At 35.1% G+C, this 21,418-nt stretch overlaps 2 protein-coding genes across 3 annotated transcripts in view; both read left to right on the top strand.

Annotated features, from left to right (window-relative positions):
- The window catches only part of LOC106644320 (sodium-independent sulfate anion transporter), a 35,507-nt gene extending 17,557 nt beyond the window's left edge, over positions 1-17,950 (top strand). Inside the window, exons 2-11 of one of the 2 annotated variants that reach the window (XM_014359768.2) lie at positions 907-1,327; positions 6,106-6,356; positions 6,435-6,636; positions 11,258-11,478; positions 11,891-12,236; positions 12,325-12,627; positions 14,363-14,508; positions 14,605-14,775; positions 16,690-16,843; positions 16,951-17,950. In XM_014359768.2, coding sequence (XP_014215254.2) covers positions 1,135-1,327; positions 6,106-6,356; positions 6,435-6,636; positions 11,258-11,478; positions 11,891-12,236; positions 12,325-12,627; positions 14,363-14,508; positions 14,605-14,775; positions 16,690-16,843; positions 16,951-16,991 — 2,028 coding nt within the window. In that variant the 5' untranslated portion in view covers positions 907-1,134 and the 3' untranslated portion in view covers positions 16,992-17,950. The remainder of the gene's footprint in view (positions 1-906; positions 1,328-6,105; positions 6,357-6,434; positions 6,637-11,257; positions 11,479-11,890; positions 12,237-12,324; positions 12,628-14,362; positions 14,509-14,604; positions 14,776-16,689; positions 16,844-16,950) is intronic. The other variant, XM_089590006.1, reaches the window with a different exon arrangement.
- On the top strand, positions 9,043-11,057 carry LOC106644321 (speckle-type POZ protein B-like). The gene is made up of 2 exons (XM_014359771.2): positions 9,043-9,185; positions 9,471-11,057. Exon 2 carries the CDS (start codon positions 9,492-9,494, stop codon positions 10,602-10,604), a length of 1,113 nt encoding a protein of 370 aa, XP_014215257.2. The 5' UTR covers positions 9,043-9,185; positions 9,471-9,491; the 3' UTR covers positions 10,605-11,057.
- Positions 17,951-21,418: the final 3,468 nt, after the last annotated feature.

Genomic DNA, 21,418 nt, shown 5'->3' on the forward strand with positions numbered 1-21,418 from the left:
ATGACGTACTTGCGTGTAATGTAAAGAACATAGAAAAAAATCGTATTTTTAAAAACGTTCCTCGTACCCCAAATTCCTCAAATGTAGCTTATTACTCATATACGATCCCTAATATTAGTCTTTTGAAGACTATATGGGCCGCATCGTCGTCCGTTTCTAGACGCAGAATTGAGCTACACCATCGTTGTCCTAAAGATGATTGGTTAAGGTCTAATTGTGTGCTTCGATATACGCAATAAAGTTTGAGATTGATGGTCAACTGTGCACTAAAATTTAACTATAAAATGTAACTATAAAAAACGTTGCCCACGCCGTTGTGAAGATTTCTGGATCATCTCTAAGGTCAGGGGAGACAACACCCTATAAGTACAAATAATTAACCGAATATCACTTCAATTAAATTTAAGCATTTCCATAAGTAATGTCCAAAATTTAATTTCTTAGTGACAGACTAACGCTCTCAGCCCTTTCCAATTTTATTACTACTTGTAAGACTAACGATAAGTTGCTCGTTTGTAAATCAAAAAATTGCTCTATAAAACACATTGACAAAGTTCAAGTCAATTCCTAAGAACTTAATAAATTATACTTTTAAATTTTACCTCGTCATTTCATAAGCCCCCTCCCCTTTGGTACTTATTTCGCAAAAGTTACGAGTCTATAGAGATGTCTTTAACCAGAGGCAATGGCAATCTATAACAATCATTTATTCCCTAATGAAAATTTTTTTTACTTTTTGTAAAGAATGTCGAAAAATATTGTTTCTTATAAAACCCCATGTCAAAACCGCTGCTTACAACAAATTTTGTACTTCACTAAACAATTTCTAAAAATAATACTTCATTCCAAAACGAATTATTATTTTTTACATAAAAAACGTAAATATTTTTTCTTCTACTGTTCCAGGTGCAATGTTCGCTCAGGCTATGTAGTCCACCCGAAAAAGCTCAATATCACCATCAGAGACGTAAATACGTTCATCAATTCGTTGGATTTTCCACTGCAATCAATTTTTAGTTATCCTAACATGACCCTCCAATTACTCCGATAAAAATTCTGGAAAAGCTGGTATTTGTTCTCAGAAATTACAAAGAAGAACCAATTACAATATTTTGGAGGTGCAAAAATTGCAAAATGTCGAAGTACGAGGTAAAGGAAGGGTGTGACCTGGAGGCGCAGCGGGATGTCACTCTGACGAGCTACAATAGGTCGCTGGTCGATGATTTGGGACTGTTCAAGGAGATCAACGGAAAGAGCTCGGATGACAGGCTCAATGGAATAGACATCGGTCGGGACAAACTGGATGAGGTGCAGGGGAGTGGCGTTGGTGAGTGAAGCCATTTTTTGTTTATTGTTAATGTGCATCATGAAAATAAATAGAAAACTAAAAAATTCTGGTTAGGTGGAAAAGAATACTACATTAACGATATGTGGTCAGATCTTTTTTCCGAAGTTTTTATCTAAATTATTTATAATTTTTTTTCTGATTAAGTTCAGATAAAATAACATACTTTATTCATGTAGTTCAGGGATTAAAGACTAAAACAAAAATAGTAAGACTGTCTCTTCTTTTAGAGTTGGGACTTTTTGGTGCGAAAAAATTATCTGGTTGACACGGTTATTATACGTCATTTTGAAAAATTACCCATTACCAGATTTTTTTGAACAAATTTCCATCGTGAAAAAGGGAATATTCATTTGCACATAAAATAAAACTGACTAAAATATGATCCAAATACAGTAGGTCATAAGATTATTTTGTTTATAGTTTTTGAGCACTGTGCCTAATATCTTTAAAATTTTTTAATTTTTAAGTTAAAACGCTAAAAATTTACTAAAATTAAAAACTAAAATTTACTGCCACAATTTGATAGACCTCAATTGTTAATATAATTTTAATGGTCTAAATAAACTTGCTGTAGAAAATATTGAGGCAATGAATTATCAAAAATAATTACTAAAAATAAATTGTATAAAATGTTTTGTCTTAATTTTTACTATACATTCAAAGATTATTTAGATGGCTTACTTGTATTGACAATTGAAATCCTGAGGAAGTAAAAGAATGATCTATTAATCGTGGATATAAATAATAAACATAATGTTTGTACAGAGAAAATTACATACTCAAAAGTATTTGAAATTTAACTGTTTAGTAATATGAGCTTATGCAGTGGATGCATCAAATTTTGAATTGAGTATCAATACATTATTAATATATTTCCATATTTCTTCGTCGTATACTGAAATCATATTAATAATATAACATTATTAAATGTATTTTAAATATTAGTTTAAGGTAGGTACTTCTGTATTTCTGTTTCAATATGTTGCTGCGGTAAATCCAACTGGACTATAAGTTTTTTTTTTTTTTTTTTTTTTTTTTTTTAATTATTTTTACAGCATCACCTTTAAAGTAGGGTAGATTTTGCAAAAATCATGTACCGATCATGCATTACACTCAATAATTTAATATAAATTCAGTTTGACTCCAATCATTTCAAAAACAAACAATGTTGAGAGAAAAAAGTTTCTCTAGAAAATAGTTCTAGCAATTCCACCGTCACTTCGTACACTTAAACGAGAAAAATGCAGAAAAAAATCGAGATTAACGATCGACCGCGGAACGGATAAGTTATTGGTATAGAGACGCTGCTGTGTATGTCCATGTGTATACTTATGTATTTACCTATTTTATTTACGTAATACCTATGCTACAAAAGCACACCAATGATTCATGGGCATACAATCTGTCTTGTACACGTGCATCCACGCATTCAATCCTTGGTCTTTCCCAACTTTCTGTGACTCCAAGTTTTATCATTTAGAAGGGGCTTTTGCAACTTACACGTACAGCAAAAACGGAACTGATCAATTAGTGTAACAAATTCACTGTGGTCACTTACATCGTGCTTATTTTCCAAAGAAAATATGAACATTTAAACGCTTTTTTGCAATGGTATTTACAAATAAACATTTTGTGTTAAATATATAAAATTTTGTTTGATGTCTAATAAATGTTTTGGAAATAATATTGAATCGCGTGAATGTTGTCTGGAAAATTGTTTAGTTGGTAAAGCATATACCTTCATAAGCTCGCAGTGTTTAGAAAATGTCATGCAAGTAAAAGAAATTATTTGGAACCATATGAATGACAAAAACATATATAATTCTTAAGTAATGAAGAATGTATTTCCTTTAACAATACAGTTAAATGGCTACAAATTTACGACAGACTACAATTTTACATATGATTAGACATGACTGATACACGCTCATTACCAGAGACAAAAATAAAATTTCACGATAAACTTGGGCAATGTTGAATATTTCTTTTAACTAATAAACATTTTTTTGAATTGAAAAAATATGTTTATTAAGATAATTATTATTATATATCTTGGAGAAAAATGTGATCGAAGAGTTTTTTTTTTTTTAACATAAATTTTGTATTTGGTACCTACGTGATTACATTTATAAATAAAATGAACAAGTGTTATACTGATATGAAACAACAATTTACATTTGAAAATTATTTTTGTTACTTACAATTAGTACTCACAGCACTAGACCGGTATTGCACATATTTGACGTTGAATTTTTAGCTTTTATTTATCATAAATAAATGTCATGTACACATCCAACGAGTACAAGCTGCCCAACAAAACGCGCGCTAATAATTTACCGGAATTTGTTTCTTGTGTGCGTTCCACACCACCAATTTCTGATGATTTCTGCAACTGTTCGTATTTTTCACACTGAGGTCCATCGATGTGGAACGTTTCGGAGAGTTACTCGATGGTTTAGCAAGAAATAGCTCACAAGAATTAAATAAAAACCATTCGTAAACCAAATAATCATACCACCGTATTTGCATAAATACTATTATGAAGATTATAATTTATTTGTAATACAAGTTTTTTCTATTAACAGAAAATAAATGGAATACGCAATGAAATCTCATTCCATTGTTATCTATGAAATACTATCAGCGTATATTTCATTAACCAATTACAGCTGAGTGCGTTGAAGAGCGTATATCTTGTTATCGATGCAAAGGAGAGATGCATAATAAAAACTGTGCGGTCGGTAATTTATAGTTTGCCAGGCGTTAGGGGTCATTGAAATGAGGCCAGTGTTAAAGACATTTCTAGAAAAAAAAAAGCTAACGGAACTTCTTCCTTTGTTGCTCTAAGAGCCGGACAATGCGAAACTGGACGATCATTGTTATTTTTGCATTGATAAGATAAACGCTGCTTTGAGAATATGCGTTTTGAATTTTTTTTTTTTTTTGATACTATGGACTGCAGTAAAATTTACTTCTTCTTATATTATGACCATTATTTGTGTTGCTGCTGCTAATGTTGAATTGTCCATTAAAAATTAATTGTTTTCTTGTGATAAAAATGCATAATTCGCTGTCCGTTACAATTAAGTCATTAATTAAACACCTATCTATATTCATCAAAGTTGGTAGCATTAAATTGATTGGTTGGAATTGAAAATGTCATTATAGTCAAAAATGTTCGTTAAAGCCGTTTGCATTTTTCTCATCTGCACTTGTATGTAAACCCAAAATCCGTTTGGTGATTTTGTAACACACATAGCTACGACTCAACACCAAAAAATACTTATCAATAAGTATAAAAGTCTTGGAATATTTTCCGATGAATTCTAGCATAACAACCATAGTTTTAATCTGCAAGATGGTATTACAATTAATTTTAATTCTAAAATTTTTCAGTATACATTAAATTTTTACCTACTTTTAAATATATAATGTTCCAAGGTTTGATAAAATAACTTACAGCTTAGTAATTATGAGTGTACAATGATGGTTGTTTTTTTTTTATAAAGTATTATTTTTTACAAAAAATAGTAGTTTTCCTATGAGTTTAAGAAGTCTCTGTTTGCGAACCGAGAGGTTTGCGGCCCGAGCCGAAGGCGAGGGACGTAACGAAGACTTTTCGAACGAGTATCGGAAAACTGCTTTTTTGCCCGAGGAATTACCAGCCTCCCAAAACCACCCGAGGGCGTAAAAGTACATTTTTTATAAAAATATGTATGACTTTCAGAACGATAGAACTCTACATTCTTTTCTGGAAGAAAATGACTTATTCAATAGATTCAGTACTACCAAAACTTTTGTTGAATACGAAATTACTTATCCAATGCTGGATTATCTCTTGTCAAAAAAAATCAGTAAAGTAGATACTACTCCTTCGTTTTACAGCATTTGAATAATTTGTAAGTAGTGCTTTTACGCTATCGCTCAATGGTATAAATTTAAAATTTCGCACACATACAAGACTGTGGCACGAGTATGTTTTCAAAAGTTGTGTCACAATTATTTTAAATACTTCATGATGAGTTTTGTTATCTGGAAACATAACGTGTACTCATTTTTTTTAGAAAAATGTTAATGCAATAATATTGGTAATATTAAGGATAAAATAATTCCAGCAAAAGCAATTCATTGCTTTTTCGAAAAAAAGTTGCATTTCAAACTCTTTCAAACTCTGAAAAAAACTAAAAACATAATTTTGTTTACTTCAAAATAGTCATGGAGATACGTAATCGTACAAGCTACACATTAATAACTTACAAATGCAAAAAGTTGTTGTATGGGTTCGGAAAGGGACATCGAGTGGAGGAAAGCTGTAACTTGATCTCTCTGGACTTAACAGTTCCATTTTCATTAAAACAAGCAAATAATTAAGCTTAATTTTCTTAATTAACGCATTCCCTTCATTTTCTGATATACATACACTGCATTTTTTCGTGCATCAGTACCTAAATGTACAAATAATCGTGTAGATTTAAGATGATTACTTCTCTGCTTCGCAAACTCACAAAGAATTGGAACTTCTCACATTGAATGAAAAAGAATGTGCAACGAACATAAAAGACATTAAAAACTTAAAAAACGCCAAATCCCACAATTTCCGCAACTTTAAAAAGTATTCAAATGCACATCCCTCAACTTACCCTTAAAAAAAAATGAGCCCACCAAAGTCTAAAAAAAACACACACTCTTCACTTGATATCAATATTCCACGTAATAACTAAGAACGAAAATAAAATAACGCATGTAATAAACACAAGCAGGCCTGGTTGAAGTGCCCGTGGACGAGAAGCGTCACTCTGGATGTACCGGGTGTGCCGGCTGGCTGAACGACAAGATTCAGCGTATATGCCGGAAAAAGCTGTTCTACAAGAGGATACCCATACTCGACTGGCTGCCGAATTATCGGAACGAGTACGTGGTCAGCGACATGGTTGCCGGTCTCACCGTCGGCCTCACCGTCATACCGCAAGCCATAGCCTACGCTAACGTTGCCGATCTGCCGCTTCAGGTATAGGCATATATACTTACATGTGTATAATTTACTTAGATGTTTGTTATTATACACATATGTTTTTCCATTTCACAGTACGGCCTGTACTCGTCGTTCATGGCCTGTTTCGTGTACACGATTTTCGGCTCGTGCAAAGACGTACCGGTTGGGCCCACGGCCATTGCCGCCATCATGACGCACGAGACCTTGGAAAAGTCGCACTTGGGTCCGGAGTTTGCGGTTTTCCTGACCTTCGTCTCCGGGTGTGTTTCCTTGCTGATGGGTGTTCTGCAGCTAGGTGAGTCCGTTGCTGAAACGATTTTTACGTGTGCCTGATTACGATTGCCGATCGATCGACCATCGTTTGATCGGTATAATTCACGGTTTGTTGATTTATTTTTTATGAATCGCTTCCAAAGAATGAAGATAACATATGTATACGACATTCATCGAATAAGGAAGCTACGTTGTGCGTTTGGAATTTTTGGCTGAATTTACTGTTCATTGTTCGTTTTTTTTTTGTGCTACATGGGTTGAAAAAACTGCTCTATAATTTTTTTCAATCTCGCAGCTTTTTTTTATAAAATACAAATTTAAAATATGAAACGTGGATTTAACTACGATATATTTGATTTTGGTGGTTTATTTTAACGTTTTTACATAGTTTTAGTGTACAAAAGTTATTTATTTTGGCTAACGTAAAGTAGTAGAATCGTGTATTTTTTTGAAAACTGCAACTTGTGACAAGATGCATTTGTCGTAGAATACCAACTTCGTACTGCATTTGGCAACAATAAATTTTTTTTTCTAATTTCTTGACTTCTAGATCATGGGGATTACGTCGAAGATTCAATGCAAAGAGTATGATTTTTAGAAGATCAAAAACTTTTTCTTTGATAACCAAATGTGTGAATTTTTATTTTTTGAATTATTAAAAAAAAGCTAAGCTTTAACTTTTTTTTCAAATCACTTTTTTAATGATTACATCGTGAAAGTAATTTTCAGGTCCGATGAAAAGGGTAAAAATCTGAGTACAGTTGAGAAATGACAATCGTGCATAATCTAAAGGTTACTGAAAATTGTTTATTTTTCCAAAATTTATTTTTTACCAATTATACACGATTCATGTGTGGCTGTACATTTTTCATTTGTGCGGGGCAGTCGTGCCTACAAAAAAGGGAATTTGCACGTGATTGTACATTTGCCATTGAGGGCGAGATGATGAAAAACGAATGAAGACTAAATTAAAATACACTTATGATATTTTTCCTTAAACGAAATTCTTTTTTTCAATTAGATGTTGTTGGTGAGTGTTTACGCATATTTGATGATTTTTCGAAGATGCGTTCAATCGATTGCATTAATTTTAGCTTCAGGTTGCGCACTTTGTCCTCGAAAAGGAGTATCGGCAATCGAGGACGAATTAAATATTTTTCAAGTTTCGTAATCCACACTGAATTATACGCCTCTTTGAGATGATTGTAAGTAAAGAATACTCGTGCATTACTGACACGCTTCGGGTTATCGGCAAAGTTTATTCGTATACTGCGCTTATTTGACCAGATCAAGACTTATGGTATCATATACTAATATTAATAGGAGTCGCTGAATGAACTTCTCTCGAAATGGAACATTAATTATCTTGGGTAGAAAAAATATATGAAAATTACAATGTGAACGTATTATCAGCAATGGGCCCAAAAATAATGGTAAAAATGGAATGAATATATTTTTCGCGTTTAGAAAAAGAACGATTGATTACACAAAAAAGTCATAGTGTTAAATAAGAAAGTTCACTGATTTCACATTATTTGCTCACGGTATACTTGTAAATGAGTTAGGAGTATTAATATCTGGTAGACAATATAAATGTCAACAAAGTAAAGGGCATTTGAAAAATGGCTCTGTATTTTGAAAAACTTTTTAAGGGCCGTATTTCAAAAGGACCTTTTTTTGCTTTTCTCCACAATTTGCAAAATGTTTACAACTGATCGAGTTGAAATTTTGAGGGCATAAGTATTGGTGACCGAAAAAAATTGGGCAACTTTTTCAACTCTACGACTATTTTGCGCAATTTACCGTTCCACGTCCAGATGTGAAAGACCCAGCAGTTTGGCCATTTTTACCATTTTTTTTTTGGACTCTTTGCTGACATTTCAACATTATCTTTGTGACCTGCACGTACGTGTTACGTAGCTAAAGGTCTTAACAAAAAATTTTTCCACCTGAATCAAATTTTGTTTTGCGAAAAAGTTAATTCCATCAATCTATTAGCAGAATAGCTCCCAAAATAATAATAGAAATAGTTTTGTCAGTTATTCAGTATGCAATTGGACTTCAACCATTTCACAAACAAACAAATGTTCGATTAAGTAACATTAAAAACATTGATCTTAAACTTTAGTTTTTATCAAAAAGTGGTGACATTGCAAGACCCTATTATCTTCATTTTGTAGTGCCAGGAAAACCGTTACATATACTTACTTGTTCAACCACGCAACAAAACGCCTTTGGAGTGTAAGTACCCCATATGATTGTTAATTTTCTGAAATTCAAAATGAAGGGATCATTAAAATTTTTTCACACTTTAGCGCGCTATTCAAACTCTGTCAGCTGGCGCCGTTGTTTTGTAGTGCGCACAGCACGAACTATTTGCGTTCAGCGCTTTTGCGCGCGTGCAAAGAGAGATATTAGACATTAGACATTATCTTTTGTTTTGTTGACTTGCAGATTCGCTCTCTCGTTAGTGCACGTATTGTCACTTTGCTTTACGCCTTTTGTTCGATAGAAGAGAAAAATTTGTCTCGTTTCAATAATCTGCTGCTCTTCTTCACTGTCAATAAAAAGGTAAGTCAATATTATAATATATTCAAAGAGTAATCATCGTACAGCTGAAAATTTTCTCTGATCCTTATGAAAGGTTTACGACTGCATAAAAAACAACCAATTGATAGTTTACTTGAGCCTCAGTTCTTCCTGTATCTTATCGGTTTTTCAAATTCATCAAAATACATGTAAAATGAAAATTTGTGGTTGAGGTTAGAATTATTTTGAGTCCTGTAGCTCTAGAATAAACGTTTACTTATACCACTGATCAAAGCCCTATTATAAAAAATGTTTGTTTTTTTTTAGAAATTTCAAAACTATCAAAAAATGTCAGACTCGGAATCAAGCTTAGACAGCAATGGGATCCCCAAGTGCTGCAACCCACCAAAATCCAAAGAGCAATGCATCAGCCAGAAGACGAAAATCGAGGCGAGCGAGTCCTCCCAGGAAGAAAACTCTGACGACTCTGACTGCAGAGTTGGTCGTAGAACAGGTCTGTGGGAGGCCATCCTTGGCATGGGATCTGGATCCAAGCGTCATCGGTCTGACAGCAGCGATTCCTCGAGGTCCCCGTCACCAAAGCGACAACGGACTAGGCTCAACGAGTACAAGCACTACGACAAAAGTGACGACGAAGAGGATGCAAGGTACCTCACTGAAATCCCAGCCTCCCAGGAACTCGTGCTCAGGATCAAGTACTGTACGTGGTCGATCTCCTGCTTTAGCACTTGTGAATTAAACACTGAAGGTTACCTGAACTCGAACGTTTATTCCGCTGGCATGTACAACGAGGTGCAGTGGTACTTTAGGATAGAGAGATTTCGGCAGGGCAAGGAGGTGTTTTACGGAGTGTACGTGCACCACTTGACCCACAGCCAGGATGAGGCTACTCTGGAGTTTAGAGCTTATATTATTGAACATAGGGGCCACTCTTACAGGCTTGCTCAGGCTTCAAAGTTTCCTCAAAAGAAGGGCTTTCAGTTTCTGGGTTTTGCGCGCAAGAGCCACATCAGGGATGACTCGTACTGGTACTATCGCATGATACCGGATGATGAACTCACTCTGACTTTTAGAATTCATATACAGTTCAAGAAGAGCAAGAACCAGTTGTTTGACGACTTCAAGTCACTTTTGGACAGCAAGACCTGCACAGATTTCAGTTTGGTTGTCAAAGGGAACAAGTTTCCAGTGCACAGAGCTATTTTGGCAGCCCGAAGCTCCGTTTTTGCGGACATGTTCAACAAAAAGAAGGCACCAATTGAACACGAATTTGTTAATGTTGAACCAGATGTGATGAAGGATTTGCTCAAGTACTTGTACACTGGAAGACTTAAGAGGCTGATTAAGTATCTTAAAGATTTTTCGACCATCGCTGACAAGTACAATCTTAAAGAGCTTAAGTCCATTTGCGACAAAGCTAAACTTTCATTCCAAGCATAAGATGTTTCAAATAATAGTTGATTCCAATTTGATACCACTAACTAGGATATAAGTGTTGGAAATAATTCATGAGATTGAGTCTGATGATGACTCAAAGAATGCTGATCCATCATTTTATTTTATGTAACAAATAGTTTATCCAGTGTTTGTTCTTATTTATTCTTAGAATGTCAATATGCCTTGTGATAAAAAGTGATCATTGCACAAATCCAGTGCCTGTAAAGTATAAGAAACTAAGAGTACAAATCAAAATAAGAATGTTTCTCTACTCCTAAGTTAAATATTAATGTTATGCTGCGTGTGATTTGAGAACAGCGTGACTCAACTTTTATACTAAATATTACCGAATGTCACAGTAATTTTATTATTCCTCTTTGCTGCATTATTTTGCATGTTTGTCAGTTTAAATTTTTGTAAAAAAAATAATAAATCTAACAAATGGTTTGATTAATATGATATGTTGTGTTATTTAGTTTCCACTCCTTTTAGTATTTAGTACATCGTACTCTTAGACATATGAAATAAGTTTTGGTAAAATTCATGCCATATCCAGTGATACAATATGTACAATAAAAACAGTTTCATTTAACAGTACAGCAAGAAAACAGAAATTGATGGTAACAAAAGTTAAAAAAACAAATTCTTTTGCACAGGATTCCTCATAGACTTCATCTCTGGGCCAGTATCGGTGGGCTTCACCTCGGCTGCAGCCATAATAATAGCAACGAGCCAAGTAAAAGACATCCTGGGGATCAAAGCTAGTGGCAGCAAGTTCATTCAGGTCTGGAGCAACGTCTTTGAGCACATTGGCGAAACGAGGCTCTGGGACGCGGTTCTTGGTCTAGTCTGCATGGTCGTCTTACTGCTACTGAGGGTATTTCGCACTTGTTTTTTCATGCAATTTGGAAAAAAATTTCACTTCTATTCAAAAGCTGCGCGTGATCTCAATAAAGCACCAAAGTCAATTTTAACTATGTGATTGTGTTTTGACACAATCGCAAACGTACACGTGCACGTGCATCCATCAACCGGTCGATATAAAAAATTTACGAGAGGTGTGCATCCCCTGTGGAAATGGCTTTCTTGACAAACTGAGCCACAATGTGCCAAAAAGTGCTGAATGCTTGAAATAGCCACCATTTGGCACAAAGTAACACAGCAAATAATTTCCACAGGAGAAACGACAAACTGACTCTAGCTTTTGATATCACTGCAGCGAGAGAGAACGAAAAATTTTTTTTTCGAAAATCTTGGTATACTCATCATCAACAAACTCACGGTTTCAGAAAGCCAAGGACATCCCGGTGGCTTCTGGCGAGCGCAAGCAGCCCACCTGCCTGGAGCGCGTGCTGGAGAAGTTCCTCTGGTTCATATCGACGGCCCGCAACATCCTGGTGGTCGTCTCGTGCGCCGTGGCCTGTTACCTCCTCGAGCAGCACTTGGGCAGTTCGCCGGTCGTCCTCACCGGGCACGTCAAGCAGGGCCTGCCCGGCATCGAGCCGCCACCGTTTTCGGCCCGCGTCGGCAACGAGACCCTCCACTTTTTCGACATGCTCGGCGCCATGGGCTCCGGCTGTCTCGTCGTGCCCCTGCTCAGCATCCTCGAGACCATCGCCATCGCCAAGGCCTTCCGTAAGCCAAACACATATATATATATGTACCAATGAGGTGCCGAGCCGGCAGTTATTGCACTGTATAAGGGATTTTTTGGTTATTCCAGCCGATGACAAGCCGATCGACGCCACGCAGGAGATGCTCGCGGTGGGCGTGTGCAACGTCGTCTCGGCGTTCGTGTCGTCGATGCCGGTCAGCGGGGGTCTCAGCCGTGGGGCGGTCAATCACTCGTCGGGAGTCAGGACCACCCTAGGCGGCGTCTACACCGGGATACTCGTGCTCATGTCCCTGCAGTTTCTCACCCCGTATCTCAATTACATTCCCAAGGCCGCGCTGGCAGCCGTTATCATAGCCGCGGTTGTTTTCATGGTCGAGATACAGGTCATCAAGCCCATGTGGCGCACCAAAAGTTAGTCGATGCTTTCTCTTGGGCCTTCTCGTGGATACCCCATGAACATACTTTTACTCAGCTAACGGTCATATCATCCCACTCTTTCAAATCCATCCGTCGTTTAAGTAGTTGGTTGCTTATGGGGTGTATCGGTTATGCTCGCGTGAACAAAACGACTGACCAGCAGAATAAGTGTTCCAGGGAATTTCATTGAATACTTTGGGAAATAGAGCAATCAAAGTAACTAAATAGCTGTAAAAAGAGTTCATTATCAACTTTGAGCACTAATAATACCCTTTAAACTTATGGACATGAACACGGGATGGTTGAACAGCCCCTTATTGGGTTTGCCTTCAACGGTGTATTTTTATTTTACTTTGATCAAAAGTGATCAGTTGTTGAAGTTTGAACGTAGATCGGAATCTTGCACGACAGTAAAAAACAATTTCCAAAAATGTAAAAAACCGTTTTTTGGCGGTTAATGGGTAAACTAAGCATTTTACAATAAAATAAAATGTGTGTGTTAAAAATGCCTAATGAAAAGACCAATGGAATGAAATTTTGAAAAAACTGAAAAAAGGCCCTTCGGATAAATGGCCGTGAAAAAGTTTCGGGCCAACGTAGGCCAATATTTTCAAAAGCGCTTTTGTTCATCAGAAGTTGCTCTACACCATCCTAAAATGCCGTATCAGTTGACCTAATTCAAGTATGGAAAAAATTGATTGCAAACAAAAAGAGCTTCTCAAGTCAGGTAGTTCGAAATCCGGCTGTAGGTGAATTCCGCACAAACTGACTTATAATTAAAAAAAAAAGCTTTTGTTTTAAAACAAAAATGTAATTAATCTCAGTGCTAAATAACAATACAATACATTTACATGCCCTTTTTTTGCTGCTTTTAGATTTACAACCTTCACAACTATAAGTCCTAATATTCGATAGAACGCAAGTTACATATTTTCGAAAAAATTTTCAAAAAGGCGGTTTTTTGCAACTTACTCAAAAACTACTGGACCGATGGGGCTCAATAAAACTCGGCCAATTGGCCTTTTCATTTCGAATATTCAACACTTTTTTGTCAAATAATTAGCTTTCCACAAACCATTAAGTGCAAAAAATCGTTTGTAACGTTTTTTTTTTACTGTCGTGCAGGATTCCGATCCACGTTCGAATTTATTATGTTATTTAATATTATATTGTTACTATTTACCAAAAACAAAATAAACACCACAGTTCGCAATTTTCATATCCAGATTTGCTAACGTGATCCAGCAATAGGGGACACACATTCTTTAACGATAAATTTTGTTATTTTTAAAATACATACATACTTTTATAATTTTCCTGGTGAGAATGTGTCTACAAAAATGGCAACGTTTTTTAATAATTTTCCTGGTGAGAATGCACCTACAAAAATGGCAACGTTTTTTTATAATTTTTCTGGTGAGAATGCACCTACAAAAATGGCAACGTTTTGCAATTGTTTCGAACAAAAATTATGCATTACTTTAAGAAACCACGAGAGCTTCGTTACTACTGTTAATGAACAACAAAATGATTGACAGACGTACAAACTGTACATTTGTGCAGTTTGAAACATGTTGGTTTTTTACAAAAATAATAGTTACTTTTTTTTACTTTTTAATCAATTAATCAAATACAAAAACTCTTTAAACATGCCTGACTTTCCTTCGCAATAAACATTAAAGTAGAAAAAATTGTCGCAAATACAAAAGTTCTTTTAAAATCTTTTCAGAAATCGATTTAGTTCCTGCTGGCGTCACGTTCTTAAGCTGCTTATTCATAAGGCTGGAGTTCGGCATCGTCATCGGCATAGTCACAAATCTACTTTTCATACTCTACGGCACGGCCAGACCTTCCATAAGATTCAGCAAAGCCACAGTGAGTAGTTTCTTCCGTTAAAATACTTAAAAAAATGAAAAGAAGCTTTTGTAAACTTACAATTTATTCTATTAAAAAAAAATTAAAAATTATCAGAGCTTGGGTGGTCTCGAGTACCTGGAGATCACGCCCGACCGTAGCCTGGTCTTCCCGAGCGTCGAATACGTCAGATCGATGATCAGCAAGCAGGGCTCGAAGCAGGGCACTGCCGTCCCCGTAGTCATTGATTCCACTCACATACAAGCCGCCGATTTCACCGCAGCTAAGGTACGCCTCACCCATTCGATTATCCAAAAAGTTTCGCTGGTGCTAGGTCACTTCCAAATAAGCTACTGCATTTCCCAGTGTTACGTTGGCGCGAGTGGAACGACGAATTATTCGAGTCTAAGCTTGCGCTTAATAACTCGGGCTTACATTGGGCGGTGTACGCGGTAGGATACTCGAAAAGGGGTACGAATATTCGGAGCGTTGCACTGTGGGTGTCCCGTTTCGCGATCGAGAAGCCACCAATACCATCACGAGTGTAGAGGCGATTGCCGTGGATTATACGTACGAAAAACAGCTTGTTATTCGATCCCGTGGTCTAGAGGGTACCGGTTTTTACTTGATTTTTATTTCCTTTTTGGAAAAATAACTTTGCACGCGGCGAACCAGCGCGAGGGGTCCGATACCGAGATTATTTAAGCCACGCTCGTGGAAAACCGTATGATAGCAGAGGTGGACTCTAACTACCCAGTCAACCGTTCGAGAAAAATAAAACTAGTCCTTCCCAGGGCCTCCGGGCCTTTTTATGGGGAGTAGTGGACCTCGGTCACGCGCTGGCTCGAAATTGACGCAGGAGAGCTTGCCGGGGGAAAATTTTGAAGAAAAGACAATAGCTGAAAATCTAATTGGCCAGAGCTGCTCTAGTTTAGCCACTCAGAAATTGGCACATCCCACATCCGGTTCACTCTCCTCTTTGCGCTAAGAGAAGGGAAGGAGATTCACTTACTCATGCCCTTCCTTTCCCTTTTACAACGAAGTTTACAGAATCTCAATATAATTTAACCTTAACATTATCACAGAATATTATTAATATTTACTGATGCTAAACACCGGTCGTTTGTTCAACTAAACTCGTTGCAAAAAGAGCGGTGAAAATCGCTTAACATTTCGATTCAATGCTTGAATGAATAAATCGTTGGTGTGTTACGGTACATATCAATTAGCATTAATAGTTAAACAGCAGTAACGGTGACCGTTGCTATAATTATTTATAATTATAGTGGTAATAATAATAATACTTATAACAATAATTATTATTAAAATAATGATAATAATAGTTGTAATAGTATGGGTAATGATAAAAATAATAGTACTGCACCCGTCGTGAGTTAACGTAATTAGGTTAACGGGCAGTTTTGACTGATTATAATATTGCAAAAATAGTTTAGAATTTTTTGGTAGAATTTTTGTCAATGTGTTTTTCACTGCTTGTCGTTGGAGAAAAAGTCGGCTCATGGTGCCCTGGGGAATCGTAGTTAGCACTTCTGTATGTTATATATGTACCTATTGCTTACTGCAGGTGTAGCATGTATGGGTTTGTTTTCATATCTTATAACTATATGTATTAATTTGAAGTTATTTTAGCATTTAATATTATTTTCGTTTTTTGATCTTAGTCTGTACGTATTAATTTTAAGTTATTCTGACATTTAATGTTATATCTCAGTGCAGCTGTTCCCAGTTAATATTTTGCATCTATTGGTTTTTGAAATGTCGCTAGTTATTTGTATATGAAATAATATTAGTTTTTCATTCCTGGTCAGCGTAGGCCAGCGTACATGTGCATGAATCATAGTTTGTCATTGTGCTGCAGCTACGAGCAAACTTGCAGGTGATTCAACTATTTTCAGATGCACGTTGGTCCCTGCTTAAAATGCTTTCGAGTCAACATGGGAAATTCCGAAGGAATGAGCAAAAAAATTATTAATAATTGCATTAACTGACATTACACCAGTAGTTTGTAAATTATTTGATATGAGTGCGTGTTAAGGTCTCGTATGTTACTCGATCGTATCATTTTAAACTTCATTTTTCGCGAACAGAGTAAAAATTGATGTTTTTGTATTTTCTTACTTTTTTTATTTTTGCATGTCTATACTTATTTTGATACTATTTAAAAATGAGTCGTTTCAACAGGGTATCAAAAGTCTTATCGAAGATTTTGCAAGAAGGGGCCAACCGCTCATATTTTACAACTTAAAACCCAGCGTTTTCACGATCTTCCAAGGCGTCAAACCGATCGATTTGCGATGCTGTTTCAGTGAAATCGAGCTGGACAACTATCTTAGAGGTTTGCGAAACATAGTGTTGTTAATTAATCATTAGCTGAAAAGTATATTACAGTTAACGAATGTTTGACTCGCAATAGTTGAAACAATAACATAAATTTTGTTACAGAATTCGTAAATAGTTCGGCACATGCTGTCACCCGGCATTAGGCATAACTCGGCGTGGATCTCGAAAACAAATTACAGTATTATACGTCATTCTTGACAGTGCATATATGATGGATTTCTCGTGAGGGAATGACGAATGACAGGAATAAGAACCCACGATCTCAGTTTATTTGATTTCTTTGTTTCTTTGTACTTTCTAAACAATAAAAGCACAGAGTGCCATTGCCTTGCGCCTCCCAAAATGGTGACGGTATAGAAATTTGGCATATTCCACTGTATCTGCAAAATATTGAATTACGTTACAATTATTAGCCACGTTTAAAAAAAAAGACCATTTTTTACCTAGCCCCACCGAAAGTAGTACTTTTGTTCTCTATGTGAGGACCATTTTCGGTCGAATGGGTCTAAAAGATGGCAATGCCCTTTACGAGAGCAAAAAAAAAAAAAAAGAAGAGAAGTCTCATATCGCACACTTGTATTAAACGTGAAGTGTAAAACATTTTTACTTTGGCTTCTTAGATGTGTAACGTACCATTGTTTTAGTATTAGCTACTATGAATATCGTCAGTATAATTATTAAATAAACATTTTAAAATTTGATTAAGAGTTGTCAAAGCAATTTCGTTTTTGGTGGATAATTTTTAATTTAGAACTATATGTACCACCTTACGAAAAGTAAACTGTATATAAATAACTGTACCCTATTAAAACGATTTGAACCCTCCTGTTCTGACGTTATCATCATATAATGGCTTATCAGTACATAGTGTTAAATTTTAATTTGTAAGATAACCATCTACGAGAGACGCTAATACCTACAGCTATAGGTACGTTCTTAACCTTGTCTTTGGTAACGCTTTCCAAGACGTTTTTTGTGACGTCTTCACTTTTGATAGGGTACAAACAGAACCCTACTGTCAAAATTAATTTTGTTTTATTTTTTTTTTTTAAACAATGTAAATTCATCATAAAAGAATAAAGTATACATATTTATGTGATAAGCATTCTAGTGATATTATTTTCTCGCTCAACCGTAGGAGTATTTTTCCACAGCGCCAGTTTATGCTCAACGATGCTCTCACAATAAAATCTCATCCAGGAACAGTTGATAAGTATACATGTTAGATCGAGGAAATCCGATGGGTTAATATGTATTTTAGAATACATATGAGACTTACGTACAATAAGGAGTATAAAAGTATTTCTCAGTGCACGAAATCAAAGTCAAAATAACCATGTGTAAGCCTCAAGGCAATGATGAATTAAAAATGACCGAATGGTATAGACTAACCGAACCCTCTTTCACAAAAAATGCCAAAAAAAAATTTTTGTTTTTTATAAACTGCTTATAACAAATTTGTAAACAAATTGGTAACAACGTGCATACGTTAGTAGTTAATCGATCGTCGTTTCATCCCTATACATAATAAAAATGATAAAAATCGGATGGAAATTGACTTAGATACAGCATTTTGTTTCGTCAATTGAATTTGAAGTTGCTCGATCGAAAAATAGCTAAGGAAAACATTTTGGTGGATCTCAATGACTCGTGAAAAGTGTGACTTATACATAAACATTTGAATTTGACGATTTTGAAAGTAACATTATGCAAATTGGTTTGCAAAATTATAAAGTTTGAAGGCTGTAACTAGCTGCCCTGTCAACTTCAAAAGCTTATGTTTCTTATTAAACAAAAGGCGTAATAAACAATTTAAAAAATGATCTCGGCTTATTAAGATTTTACAACAATCTATTTTTTTAATTCGTAGAAAAATATCAGCTACAAGAATATGTAATGTTATTGTCCCTGTGATGATTTGGTTTAAAGATATTCGCAAAAAACAACGGCCGAAAAAGTTGTACTTTGTAAAACGCGATTTTTTTGAAGAAAAAAGGGAAAAAAAATTAAGTCAGTTACAAATTTGTAGACTAGACGTAACAGCGAAAAACAGAAATTGTATCAGATTAATTTCAACATTTGAGACCTTTTTAATTAACAAATGCATTTTTTTTAACAATTTGGAATATTTTTTTTTTTTAAATCACAGTGGTTATAGGACAACAAAATACATATCCTCACCAAGTTTCAAGACTGCAGGATGATTATAAATGAAATAAAAAAAACAATCAAATTTTTGACTTTTTCGGTACTGTATTCCCCTTATTAGCAACAAATACTGACCGATTCTGATATTTCTGGTCATAAATTAACTGATTGTGTATCGCCTACTAAAAAAAAATTTTAATTTCTATATATTGTTGATAGGCTTTTAGTTATTTTATAAATACTGAAAAACTGTCTTTTTTTGCATAAAAACGTAAAAAAAAGATCCGACCTTTTAAAATTGCAGGTATTTCATGTGGACGTTTATTATCCAGACACTCGACAAAACATGTAACATCACTTGTGAGCAATTTCGCCCAACCACTTTTTGAATTTTATTGGCCTAGTACTGGTAATAGGTATGGGGTAATGGGGGCTATTCTTCCGCTGAGAGCGCTCACCATCACATGAGGTCCTCGCGTGTATTTCGTATATCTATATATTACGATGCGCACGCACTCACACAAACTATAGATATACTAAGACGTATTGAGTACTTCATGTGATGGCGAGCGCCCCTAGCGGCAAAATTATGCAATTCACGTCTGTCAACATACTTACGTGCCTACACATGATCAACTAATATTAAGATGATCAATGATATTTATACGTAAATTGAAATACATTAGTTGACATGAAACATTTCAACAAACAATAAAAAGTGATCACTGATCACTTTGAATTTCCAAATTCACTGGAGGGCACTGATATATACTAACAAATAAAAAGTGATTTTCTTCTCAAGTTACTACATAAACTAAATCATAAACAATTATTGTTTTTGTTTTAAGGTGGCTCCAGTGTCCTCAACGTTAAAATTATAAATAACCCAACCTAGGTTAATAAAATTGAATTATATTCTTTGAATTCCCATCTTTCTATTCGTATAAAAAAAAATGAAGGTTGACGATGAAAGTTGTAAGAAATCATGCTTACAAAATCGTAGTTTTAAGACGGGTTAGATAGGAAATGCAAGCTTACGCGATATACAACCTACTGCTGCACTTAAATAAATAACCCGTAAGGTGTAAAAAACATACTATCTTGTATATATTATTACGCAGTTTTCGATGACATGAGAAAAGTGTCTTGTTATCGAACAAAATCTTAAAATAATCGGAGACTAAGTATACAGTTGCGAGTGCAAGTCAGCTCTCAGCTGTCTGCATTCTGCAGAGTACATATATATAGGTATAACTACTCTTGAACTTAGGAGCGTATCGTAACAGTTCATCAATTAGGGCACCATAAAACTTTTTTGTTTTTTTATATTGACTCACTAAAGTAATAGATAAAATGTAGAATATGGCTAACAACAGTCTCTACGATAATTTTATACCATATTTTAAAGAAAATAATGATTAATTTTAGTCTCCCCATTTTGATACGGCACTAGGCGCTGGAGCCACCTTAAATGTAAGAGAGAGGCTCGATTGGTGTCATGGATTCGTGTCCCATTCGAAAATTTTCATTTTTATGACATTTATTTTTAACATCATTAAAAGTACAGTGTGCTGTATTACTAAAAATCTAAACATACATAATCAGCCAATAGTAAATGATATATTATTACTTCAACATGGCCTTCAATGAAACTTAACTATTACTTGTCTGAAATGCGTGTAGTACAGCCAAATATGACGTAGTTAAACTCAGCATCTTTGAAAATCAATAAAACTTTCAACTTTTTTGTACTATGACGAGCACCACTCTTAAAAACTTTTATTTCGACTGTATAATATATTATTCTAGAAAAATTATAAAAAGCTCTTACCGACATAAACACAGATTCATTCAATGGAAAAATGTGTAAAGGTTGTAACGTGATGTCTGTCCTCGCACATAAATGCGAAAATAATAAGAGCTGAAAGTTAAATTTTCATCATAATTTCTTGATTAATCACTCATCCAAATAACTGTAAACTTTCAAACTTACTTCAAGTGTTGTTCTGTTGTTTTTAACACTATCGTTATACATCAAGCAATTGTTCAACGCCTTGTTTACTTGTTTACTCTGTGTGATTTATGTAAGTTTTATAAAATTCTAGCAATAAAAATAATAAATTAGCAATGTGTTACCTGTTGGATTGCTAAACCCGCAGATTCAGTTAGTAGCAAGACTGTAGTTAAAGCAGTGAACATGTATATCAGGTATGATATTAATTCGTCCGTTGGCATACTATTATTTTTATTGAAAAACCAGTTCATCAGATGGTTACAATAACGCAAAAAGGACAAGAAATAGAAAACAATACATATGAACATTGACGAAGAGTGAAAACTTGATACATCGTTCGGTACTTTAATCAATAACATGTTAATTCTTCGCAGCTTTAGTATAGCCTGCAATTTTTCTTGTTCACTG

The sequence above is a fragment of the Copidosoma floridanum genome, unplaced genomic scaffold, assembly GCF_036245765.1.
Source record: "Copidosoma floridanum isolate Cflo_tuat_1 unplaced genomic scaffold, Cflo_Japanese_pri ptg000011l, whole genome shotgun sequence".
NCBI classification, from domain to species: Eukaryota; Metazoa; Arthropoda; class Insecta; order Hymenoptera; family Encyrtidae; genus Copidosoma; species Copidosoma floridanum.